The sequence below is a fragment of the Nanorana parkeri genome, unplaced genomic scaffold (assembly GCF_000935625.1).
Source record: "Nanorana parkeri isolate BGI_ZX_2015 unplaced genomic scaffold, ASM93562v1 scaffold53, whole genome shotgun sequence".
Classification (NCBI taxonomy): domain Eukaryota; kingdom Metazoa; phylum Chordata; class Amphibia; order Anura; family Dicroglossidae; genus Nanorana; species Nanorana parkeri.
This window is the reverse complement of record NW_017306321.1, coordinates 1,500,401-1,512,497: the sequence shown is the minus strand read 5'-3', so window position 1 is coordinate 1,512,497 and position 12,097 is coordinate 1,500,401. Positions and strand designations below refer to the sequence as shown.

Sequence of the window (12,097 nt, the reverse complement as noted above, 5' to 3'; positions counted from 1 at the left end):
GTCAGAACCCACATGGAGGTGTAAAGTAAGAAATATTTAAAACATTTAAATTAAATTTAAAAATTTAATTAAAATTAAATTAAAATTTAAAAATTTAAAAAATAAATGTATCTACAGCCCTCAGGTATGGGTGGGTAAAAAATTGACTAGAGTTTGATGGCATCGCCAAAAAAGAATTTAAATTCCACAGCATAACATGCCAAAACACACTATCTTTGATATTGTCCCTGAAGAACTGTGGTGGTTATGTAACTAGAGCTGCAGCTAACGATTATTTTCAAAATCGATTAGTTAGCCGATTATTAAATTCGATTAATCGGTTAATCGGATAAACAATAAAATACATTTTAAAAAATGGCTCCAGTGATGGACTACTAGTTTGTATTGAGATTGTCGTCCATCACAGGAGCAAGCTTGGAGCGGTGGAAGTAAAAAAGAAAAAAAAATAGTGTGGTGTGCAATATAGTGAAATGGAAAGTGTAAAATTATACAGCAATGAATGGCATCGGCTATAGAGGACTACAAATCCCAGCAATAGTACATTATACAGCGCAATGCAGAATATCACCAGCTATAGAGGAATACAACAAATCCCAGCAATAGTACATTATAGCTGGTGGTATTCCGCATTGCGCTGTGTAATGCATTATTGCTGGGATTTGTAGTCCTCTATACAGCGCAGTGCAGAATATCACCAGCTATTTAGGAATACAACAAATGCCAGCAATACATTATACATACAGTGTACAATGTATTGCTGGGATGTGTATTCCCATGTATAATATAGAGCACAATGTACCATCAGCTATCGAGGAATACAAATCCCACTATCCCAGCAATACATTATAGAGCACCATGTGGGGGAAAGTGCAGGCTTACCTGAGCAGTCTTCCAGCAACTTGCTTCTGAGATCGGACCTGTCTATTGGCGGCTGTCATCCCCCACACCTGCTCCTCCTTACTACATCTCCCCGCGTCCCTGTGCCGATCGTGGATGTGGGCGGGCGGTGAGTGTGAGGCGGGGAGGAGGTGCGGCGTGAAGAGCGTGGATGCGGGCGGGTCTGGCAGCGGCGAGCGTGAGGTGGGGAGGAGGTGCGGCGCGCAGCGTGTGTGGAGCCGTGAACAGGGCCAACTGATCGGAAGCCGATTAATCGATTATTGAAAACGTTGACAACTTTTTCAATAATCGATTATAATCGATTATGTCGATTAGTTGTTGCAGCCCTATATGTAACACCACATACAGCTTTAAGGCATCCCTCAAACTTGTCATTTTAAAAGATTTGCCTATTTCCAATGTCATACTCAAAGCTGTATGAAAAAGCCCTGCAGCCCCTTTCCCACTATACAATTTTTTTAATGTTTTTTTCATTAGTAAAGGTCCCTCATGGCTAGGATGGGGGAGAGAGGGCTACAAATGGCCATTAATTAAGGTCCCTCACTGAATGAATTTGAGGTATTTTTTTTTTCCAATTCATAAAAATGGGTTCAAAATGAATATTGACATATTAGCTCATCACTAGAAGTAATATATATAATCATCAGGTAGTGCGAAGATCAGTATCTCATTAAGGGTCCCCTATGAATATTTAGCCATCGCTCTATGAGTAACTAATAATTATATCGTGGCACATAAAAAGACCAAGGAGAGGGAGTGTGGATAGAATTTTCTGGTTCCCGTGACTCCATACCTACTTGTCTAAGTAGCAGGCAGCACTACCCTAAGCCCTTTGCTTGTTGCAAGGATCCTGGCCAGATCCTTAGACGTCTGTCCTCTTTATGTACTTCCTTTCCTTCCTTGCCCTGATTTCTCTTCTTCTCCTCCTCACTATATCTCTTCTCCTTCTTTGTCTGCTCCCCGGGGAGGCATGGTAGTGGGCCCATGTGGTCATCTAAGGATTTTCCATATAATTGAGTGTCTGGCAGGGGTTATCAGTTGTGCTACTACCGTTTTTCCCTGAAAATAAGACACTGTCTTATATTTTTTTTGTCTCAAAAAAAGACACTAGGTCTTATTTTCGGGGTAGGTCTTATTTTTGTTTATTTTTTTAAATGTACAACAATCCAAAGTTAACGCAAATCCAAATTAAATAATCCAAAATGGCAAAGTTAAGAATAGGGTGATCAGGGCAATCAGGGGTGCCGTACCTTTCCAAGAGCAATTTGGTAACCAGTCGCTGGCCAGAATGAGCGAAGCTCGCTTTCAGTATAGATTCCTCACAGGCGGAGTGCATTTGGTATCACTCCGCCTGTGACAGGAGCCGGCGCTAAAGAGGAAGCATCACCTTATGCGGCTCTGCTCCCTCCGCTGCCGCCTCGCTTCCTCTAGCGCTGGCTTTGTTGGCACCGCTGATTCTCTCCCGCGGCTCTTCAAGTTCCCTCTTATGCCACCACCGGCCCTGGGAATGGTCACAACTAGGTCTTATTTTCGGGGTAGGTCTTATATTTTAGCAATTCCCAAAAATAGTACTAGGTCTTTTTTCCGGGGAAACAGGTTGCTGTGACGCAATAATGCCTCTTGTATCCAGGCCTCTGTATAATGGGCTTGCATATAACATCTGTTCAGTATCATACACGTAATGTGACATAAGATCTTCAGCACTAAAAGAAACCACTCGACCCACAGTAATATGACTGACCACTTCCCCAGGGATGGCAGCCCTCCACAAGGAGTACAGGACCTCCTTCACAGACAATGCCAAAAACAAAAGAGAACAAGAGGAGCCTTTCCCTCGTGTGATATTGTACAATAAAGGAACTTTTCTTGTATAAAAACATCCATACACTCACCTAATACTTAAAATCAAACGCATCCATAGAACACATCAGTAAACTTTCCCAACATGATAGCCCAAAGGAAACACTGATAGAGAACCAGTTCACATACAGTAGCTGCTCAGACTTGCAGACTGGTTTGGCTAAACGCGTTTTCGGGGACACGCCCCCTTCTTCTTCTTTTGTTTTTCACAATTCCTATATGTGTTTTATGGTGTTTGGTTCCTGATCCAGGCCCCTTGGTGTTCTGCAGTGGTTTTGTTGCCTTCTTTTACTATTTTTGACAATTCCTTTATGTGTTTTATGGGTGATTCGTTCCTGATCCAGGCCCCATGGGTTCTACTGTGGTTTTGTTGCCTTCTTTTACTGTACTTTTTTTGTGTTTATTTATACTTAATTGTTGGTCACTGTGTATTATTTGTTTTTTAAATCTAATAAATATTCTTTAAAAAAAAGACCAAGGAGACGTAGAGTCAATTCTCTAACAGTTCAAAGTCAATAAGATCTATGTTTTCAGTAAAGTTTTATCAGAACAATGCAGGAATGGAATAAAAGGGCAACAAGATCCAAACAAATTTTCCTTCAGACACTTTGACAAATAATGACTGAAGCTACAGCTGAGTTGCAGACTCCAGATTTGTTACAATGGAGAATGCTGGATGGGCTGATCTACGACTGCATGAGCCTTTTGCTGTGCAGCTACTCACCGTGCTGAGGGCTTGAAATGAACAGAAGAAGATTAAATACCACAGGACTCTTGCAGTCACGAATGACGGAACAAACCACAAGAAGAAATAGGACGGGACCAGAAACGGCATACTTCCCAGCATCCTGAAACACAGATCCTAGCTTATTAAAGTGAAAATCCAAAAATATACAAATCAAAACTACTTATAGTGACCCAAAGTCCAAACAGTTTTAATTATCCCACTCAGTTTGGAGTCTACGGTGTACGCAATTCAATAACTGACAAGAAGAAGAGGGAAAATGTATTTAAACACTTGCTGACCAGGTGTTTACACCCCCTTCCTGGCCAGGCCATTTTTCAGTATTCAGCGCTGCAGTACTTTGATTGACGTTTATTCCGTCATGCAACGATGTACTGAAATGAATTTTATATAATTTTTTGGGGGACAGATAGAGCTTTCTTTTGTTCGTATTTAATCACCACTGGGGGTTTTATTTTTTACTATAAGAAAAAAAAGTACCGAATATTTAAAAAAAAAATGTTTTCCTTTTATTATTTTAGGGAACATTTATTTTTACCCAATTTTTTGGTAAAATATAAAAGTCGGAGTCCTATCTGTAAATAGACACAAAACATGTCCATTCCTAAAATTGCGCGCTCACGCGAAATCGCAAAAAACGACCATAGCCAAAATTGGCCATAGGCGACGCTTTAAAAGATTTTACCGCTCATCAGTTTAGTGTTATCAGTGATTGATGGCCCGATAATTATTGCTCTCACTCTGACGTTCGCGGCGATATGTAACATGTGTGGCATAATTGGAGCAATCGTCGTTTTTGCGTGTAGGTCCACCTAACGCATTTTTGCGCATCTATGCGGGGGAGGGGGACTTTAAAACATTTTGTGGTATTTGTTTGTGTTTGTGTGTAAATTTTATTTATTTTGTGAGCAATTATTTTTTTTTTACACTTAACTTTATTGTTATCACATAGGGTGCTAAGAAGTACCCTATGTGATAACAAATTACAGTGTCAGGTCCCCTTTATGGAGACATCAGCGGTCTCTAAGAGCCCTAATGTCACCTAAGGACCCCCAGAGAAGCTGATGAAGCACAGATGTGCTTCATCGCTTCCTGCATTCAGAGATCGGGAGGAGAGCGGAGGGAGATTGTGTACCCACTCCCTCCGTTCTCAGTGCACAGAGCCACATCGCCCGGGATGGATGGACGCCTGAGATCGCGGGGACGGTGGCTGCGGGGACAGCAATGGCGAGAAGAGGTAAGGGGGGCGCACCCTGACTTGCATCATACAAGCGATCGGGCGTCTTTATAGACGCTGGCTGTTTAAAATCCTGGTGGTTTACCGCTCGTGCGCGGCTGGGGGCGCACGCGATCAGGCGCGGGCACGAAGGACGTCTAAGGACGCCCAACCGCATCCAGGAGACTCCCATTTGGCCGTCTTTCAACGTTCGGCGGACGGGAGGTGGTTAATGGACTCAACAAACTTCTTTCAAAGATAAACCTATACGTCTAAAAGAAAAATATATGCAACCACCAGGTACAGTATATCACAAAATTGTGTTCACATTTAGATGGAAATGTTTATTACAACCCAGGGTTCCTCCAGTAGCTGCTAAGGGTTCGTTTGCCAATTTATGCCTCTCAGATAAGCCACTAGACATGTGCGATTCAATTCGTTCCGAATAAAAATTCAGTTGAATTTTCAGAAATTTGGGCACATCCGAATTTCCGAATCCCAAAGCATCCGAATGTGTCCGAATCAGAATTTTCGTTTCCGAATTTCGGATCCCGTCCGAATTTCGTTCAAAAATGAAACTGAACCGCACATGTGACTTTTCTGGCCAATCAGATGTGTTTTTCAGTTTAATGCATCCAAATGGGCCTGAACACGAATTTTCATTACGGCAACATTGGAGCCATATATACTGTATACATATAATACGAACGTTGAGGCTCCCAGACCCGAAAGGCATTCAGGATCTGAATTTCCAAATTGTATTCGGAAAGCTCCCGAAGGTCTGGAAGCCTCAGCTTTAATATGGCTCTCCGACCCGTAATGCTTTCTGGAGCTCCCGAATGGTATTAGCAAAGTTCAGACTCCCGAATGCCATTCGGGTTTAGGAGCTTCAGCTTTAGTATTAATATCTGTATATGGTTTACTGTGGTATCCGCAACAAATATTCATAAACTCATCCGAAAATAACGAAAATTCGGATTTCGTCTGAAACCCAAACCAAATTGAATTTGGGATCCAAGTCCCGAATTCCGAAATAACAAAATATCCGAATTTTTCCGCAGCTTACATGTCTATAAGCCACCACTGACAGCAATTATCTTTTTACCTATCTGTATGGGAGGAATTATTTCCACTCACCACCAGTCCAAGCTCTGCTGTAGAGTGCGTTGCAGGGGGCTGGTACCAAGTCAAATTCAGGAATTTGTACACTTTGCATGTAAAAACCAAATTTATTAAAGTAGAACTTAAGTGTTCTCTAAACATATTGCTAAGAGATGGAGTTTCTTTATTATGAGAATAGACTTGGCTTGTCTCTTCTGCTAAAAAAAAAACCTTTCCTGTGTTACCTAGTAATCTTCTAGTGAAGCATGCTCAGAGCCGTGCACACCCCGGCTCATGATGAATGATGTCTGCATGAATTATGTCATCAGTGGTTGCCCAGGTGGTAAAGAGGACTGGTGGGAAACAGCTGAGAAGAAGGCAGCACTAATAGATGGATCGATAAGGGACTTCGAGTGACAGCCTTGGTCATGCAAGAGGGCAAATAGGCAGGTAAATCTAAGTACTGGAACACTATGGCACCAGCAGCGGAACTACATTGTGCTTTTATGAATAAAGAAATACATTAAGTTGTGCTTTTTTGCCTGGAGTTCAGCTTTAACTTACTGCCCCAGTGAAAGTCTAATTCTTCCTTGCAGTACCAAAAACACAAAAAAAGCTTTGGCTGAAGATGAACTTTTGACAATATTATAAATTCTCCCCAAAATTCTGACTGTTTTGTAATGGATGAACTGAAAAAACGAAGGACAAAGGAACAATGCAGGTCAACAGTTCGGTGAAACAATGAGGAACCTTTGAGTGAGGTTCTGTGATGCTCTGTGGCATAATGGAGCTGTGCTGTGAGGAGGGTGTTTACATTGCCTGAATGTGCAGCGATAATGAAAACAGCCCGTTCTAGCAGGGTCTGTCTAAGCTCGGTGCTCTGACCTCCCTGGCTGCCAGCAAGGATATTACATACGACGTATTCACCAAGGTAGGCAAAGATGATAGTGATGTGCAAAGACCAATAACCCATATTCACTGCTCAGAAAGCATTCCTTTTGTCCCTCTGTTTGGCCAATGTATGGATCTCTACTGGAGATATGGCAGTGGTGTGTTCTTTCCCTACTTTGTGCTATAATGTGTCCCTCTTTTCAAGCTTGCAAAGTTGGGAGGTATGCATCCTTATTTCCTGAAAGGTCCAGGATTTAATCATGTGGAAATGTAAGCCAAGTAGATCCCAGGACCTCCTGCTGCCATTCCCAGAAAGAGAGGTTAAAGAGGAACTTCACCCTACCTACCTAAAAATAAACTCTATCTCTCTAATAACTGTACCTGTAGGATAATATTAAAAAAAACATATTTTCTAGTCCATGGAGTCCAGCGTTGTCTTCCATGAAGTCCAGCGTTGTCTTCCATGAAGTCCAGCGTTGTCTTCCATGAAGTCCAATATTGTCTTCCATGGAGTCCAGTGTTGTCTTCCATGAAGCCCAGTATTGTCTTCCATGAAGTCCAGCGTTGTCTTCCATGAAGTCCAGCGTTGTCTTCCATGAAGTCCAATATTGTCTTCCATGGAGTCCAGTATTGTCTTCCATGAAGTCCAGCATTGTCTTCCATGCAGCCAAAGTTCTCTTTACAGCACTTTCCAGCCACACCCCCATCTTGAGACCTCTTCTTGTGGGAGAATCCCTTCTTCCTGATTGGGATATCCCACGCATGCCACAGGCCTTTGTCAAGTATTTGTGACCTGGCAGAGCCCTGTAGCATGCCAGCATGTGCATATGATTCCCAAGTATGTGTGGACATGCTGTGGGGTCCAGTAGGTTCCAAGTACTTGCCATAGAGGCCTGTGGTGTGTCTGTGCATTACAGTGATATGTTTATCCCTTGCTGAAACCTTGCATCCTGGAATGTGTGATGTGGAGATTTCATCTTCACCTAGGGGACCAATCCGGAATCAAGGACTGCTAAAGTGTTAATGGGTATTTCCCAATGTAAAAAAAAATTAGTTCCTTTAAAAAAAAATTTAAAAAAATGATATGCAATTGTGTAAGTACCTCCCAGAAGCCACTCCCAGAACTCTGAATAAAAGGAAAGTAAAGTTAATTTTTACCAAACAAATATTTGACGCAGTACTAAGGTAAGATTTTCTGGCACCAATGGCAAAGGTGCCCAAGTGCGCCCATCCTGAGCTGGGATGGCTATAGCTTCCATGTCTGAACATACAGTGTCTGAGCTACAAGGGGGCCAGAAATAACAGGCCTAGGATTATCACTTTTGGGTTTATGAAAAACTGAACAGGATGGGGAGCTGTTGTGACCTGGGCTACGTGCTTAGGAGAACTCATTGTGAACCAAGCAGCCCACACACATCCCTACCTGTGATACAGTAATAATAAGTCAAATCAATAATTACTGACAGTATACTATATTCTCCATTTATTTCTACACTTTTTTGCACTAAACTAACATCTGATTGGTCGGTGAGGGCTACTGTACATTCCTCAGCATTGCCTTAAAGTGTATGTAAACCCTAAAAATGCACTTTTCTTATTTGCTCCCTTTTTGTCTGTATAAAATCTCTTCAATAAGTACAAACAAATGCCAGTTGATCCTGCCAGAAATCTGGTGCTGTCCTGTCCATTCTGCGGCATAATCTCAAACAATGTTTCGGGACGTGTGAAGACAAAGTTATATGTGGACACTGCTGAATAAATCTGCCAGCTGCCTCTCTTCATATTATGTTTTATCAATTGCTGATTGTTGATTTTGGCTCACGTTCATTTCGATTTCGTTATTCACCATTTTAACTTTCATAGGTACCATTAAATTGTCTCTGATCGTCTACAGATGAGTAGCAAAAATGCTTATACAGGCTGATCAATGTTTGAAGGCAAAGTTCATCTCTTACCATGGCATCAATCGGCCAATTCTTGTCCATTTGCTTTTATTAATTAAGAATCCAGTGAGGGGGTCTGTGATTCCACCCCAGGTTTTCCCAATGCACAGCACCAGGGAGGCTTCAAACGGCGTGATCTAGAAAACACAAGTCACTGGTCATTGCAAAAAGAAAAGTAACCAATTGTAGTGTATTTCCTAACTCATTGAGTGACTACAGTGAACTGAGTGCAGACTTAACTGCTCTGCCACCATTCTAAACCAAGGAAGACACCAACATGGCCACTGACCACAAATGTAAAATTGAGCTTATAGGAGCCTTTCCACTGAGTGTCCACCAACAGGGTTTTTTTTTTATTCAGGGATCTTTCCACTAACAACTAGATTAAAATAAACTTTTATTAGGGGGAGATTTCCACTGCATACTAATTGGAAAGGGGTAAAATTAGAGGTGATACCAGCAACAGCCAGTAAGGAGTATAAACACAAGTGCCATCCACCCTGCCACCATACTAGACTAAGGGACACACCAACATAACCATTGGCCACAAGCATAAAACAGAGCTTGAATCATTGTAAAGAGGGTTTTTATTAGGGGGGTCAATCCACTGACCAACTGATTTAAAGAGGCTTTCATGAGTGGGCATCTCCATTGACTTCTCATTTGAAAGGGGTAAAATTATATACCAGCACCGACCAGTAAGGAGTATAAACACAGGCACTTTATGAGCTGCTCTCCACCCTGCCCCAATGCTAGACTAAGGAACACACCAACATGGCCATTGGCCACAAGCGTAAAACAGGGCTTGAAGGGGCCTTTCCACTGGCTGCCCAACCATAGTGAAGTGTCTGATCATTAGGCTTTAAAAAAACAGCACTACGGAGAAGCTACCACATGGGAAGGAATGCTAACAGAGCAGACATCAGACATTGACTGGAGGGGCTTCAATGTAACATTAATGGAAGAAGAAATAGCAGAAAATGGTATATGTAGGAGTGGCATAAAAGTCATTTTGGGGAGCCACTTCAACTTAATCCCCCCTCCCCCCCCAATGATATCAGTTATGGATGCTGAGCAGCTCGACCATATAAACATTTTATGGGGTTTATGCCAATTTCTGTGCTCAATCCTATTCTAAGGAAGTTTTGAGACTGGTGCGACCTCCAAAGGTGTTTACAACGCCGACTATAAAAACTAATGAGATACATAAAACCCATTGGTTTCCTCCCGCAGTAAACGCGTGTTGCACTTCCGCTAATAGAACCGGATTTCTTGTGTCTTATCAATATCATCTATTATCAGCCTGCTGCCTCCTTTTTATTTGTGTGCATGGCTTGTGTGAACACCAATAAATAAAGAAAACCCACACACATTTTTGTCATGCTTGCAGAAGCAAAGCATCAATGGCCACATAGCACAGACACAATCAGGTGAGCAAACAAACCATCAGAGTAGACACTTGTATAAAGCTGACTCAATAGTCAGCATTAAATGTTTTGTATTGAAGCTGACCAAAGGTACACCACATACCTGGCATTCATTCATTCATTCATTGCAGCTGGCTGCCCAACCAACTACATTCCTGTGGCTGCTGATTCAATTTTGTGAACGTCCCTAAAGCCGGCCATACACTGTTAGAAATTCGGCTGATCCAACTCGAAAAACTTCTATTAAAGAACAGAAGGAGCCGGGTGGAAAATTGTCAGTGACCGCAGTTGCAATCACTGTTTGGTATTGTGACAGCCACTGTCAGGATACAATAGCCGGCAGGTGGATATTCCTCCATCCACGTTGTTTGGAATGGATTTCTCGTTTCTTTCTCATACTTTTGGCTGAACAAAAGATATCTAAGAGTGTCTAATAGTGCGGGTGTGAGTACTCTCCCAAATACTTGGTATCTGCACCGATACCTATACTAGTATCAGTATCGATGCATCCCTAGTATTTACCTAAAGCAAGTATAAGCAAATGAATCCTATCCTTATATCAGCTCCCTGTAATGTGCTGTACAGCTGACAGGGAGAGGGAAAGTCAGCACTGTGGAAAGCAGAGGGGTGACATCATCAATGTGCTGCTTCTCCTTTATTGTCCAATCAACAGGCTGGGGAGACGGGTCTATGACCAAGCTGCAATGCTTAAAGCAGAAGTATTGGGAGAGTAGAATAAAGCTGTCACACATTGTCTCTATAGATTGAGAGCTGAGTGATCACAAACTGCTGATCACTCAGCTCACAGTCTCCACCCTGCAGTGACTGTCGGTTAACACTCCCTGCAGGGATTCCCCCTCCCCTCTCTGTTCTTCCAGTGCTCATTAGCGGAACAGAATGTGGAGGGGGCGGGCACAGGATCTAGAGAGGCAGAGCCAGCTATCAATCAGGCAGCGGGGTGGATCCTGACAATATTGTCTGGATCTTTCCCGGCTGCAGTGCGGCTCTGCTTGGTCACCATATGGTGGACAGTAGCCACCTAGATGCTGACTTTGGGTCACAGAAGGACATTAGTAAATATACTTCTATAGACAAAAATAAATAAATGTTTGGCTTTAGTTCTCTTTTCCTTTTGGCTAAGATCAAGTGTAGTATCTGTTCTTATCAGTTCCAGAGGGGAACAGCATGGACTGTCCTTGGGACGGACAGTTGCTTAGTACCTTCCGGAGTAAAGGTAGGTGCTTATGGCGACTCCTTGTTGAAGCAGGGGGAGTTTCCTCGGCACTATTGCCTACTGACTGAACGGATGCGAAGCTTGGTCGAGGCTCGAGGGTTCGGGGGGCGGCAGAAGCCCGTGGTGTTGTGCCCCCTGGGGGTGGCATCCCAGGGGTGCTCAGGAAGTCACTTGGGTGTGGGACCCCACATTGACTCACTGATCACTTGGTCACACACCACATTGCAATTTTCTGCACTTCGTCTCCAAGACAGGCCTTATGGCTAGTCTGGGGCAATATTTTTGCACTCCGGCCCCTAAGGCCTGTCAGAGTGGTGCACTGGCACTTTAGATTATTTAAGCACTATATGCACGATTGGCACTTTTTTATTTTAAATTTTGACCCACAGATGCTGATGGTGCAGGTTTCTTCGGGGCCTATTCCTGAAGCTGGGAGGAGATTCTGTGCCTCTTATGGGGTTCTCTGTCTCCTCCCACCCAGGAGGAGGGTTTATCTTCGGGAGATCCCTCCTGCCTAGTACTGTGAGGGACCTTATTTCGAAGGACCTTGCACCCTTGTGCACGTTTTTGTGTGCTGTGCTTTCACGGTTAACTTTTTTTGTTCACAGGGGGAAGTTTTGATGCACGTCCACGGGCTTCGATTTAAAAAAAAATGTAGTTCTCTTTTTAACTGCCCTGGAAGTCAGAGAGCTGCCAGTTCTGTCTGACATGTATATGTGGATCACATGACATGCTGAACAAAATCACAAACCTTTTGACAAGGTAAACTGCTCCTATACTGTA

The 12,097-nt window shown here is 42.9% G+C and overlaps 1 protein-coding gene across 1 annotated transcript in view; it reads right to left on the bottom strand.

Annotated features, from left to right (window-relative positions):
• MFSD2B (major facilitator superfamily domain containing 2B) overlaps positions 1–12,097 on the bottom strand; it is a 50,588-nt gene that overhangs the window by 24,920 nt on the left and 13,571 nt on the right. The window contains exons 3-4 of the mRNA XM_018575364.1: positions 8,666–8,790; positions 3,482–3,605 (exon numbers count right to left, since the gene is read on the bottom strand). Of these exons, the coding sequence (XP_018430866.1) occupies positions 3,482–3,605; positions 8,666–8,790 (249 nt within the window). The remainder of the gene's footprint in view (positions 1–3,481; positions 3,606–8,665; positions 8,791–12,097) is intronic.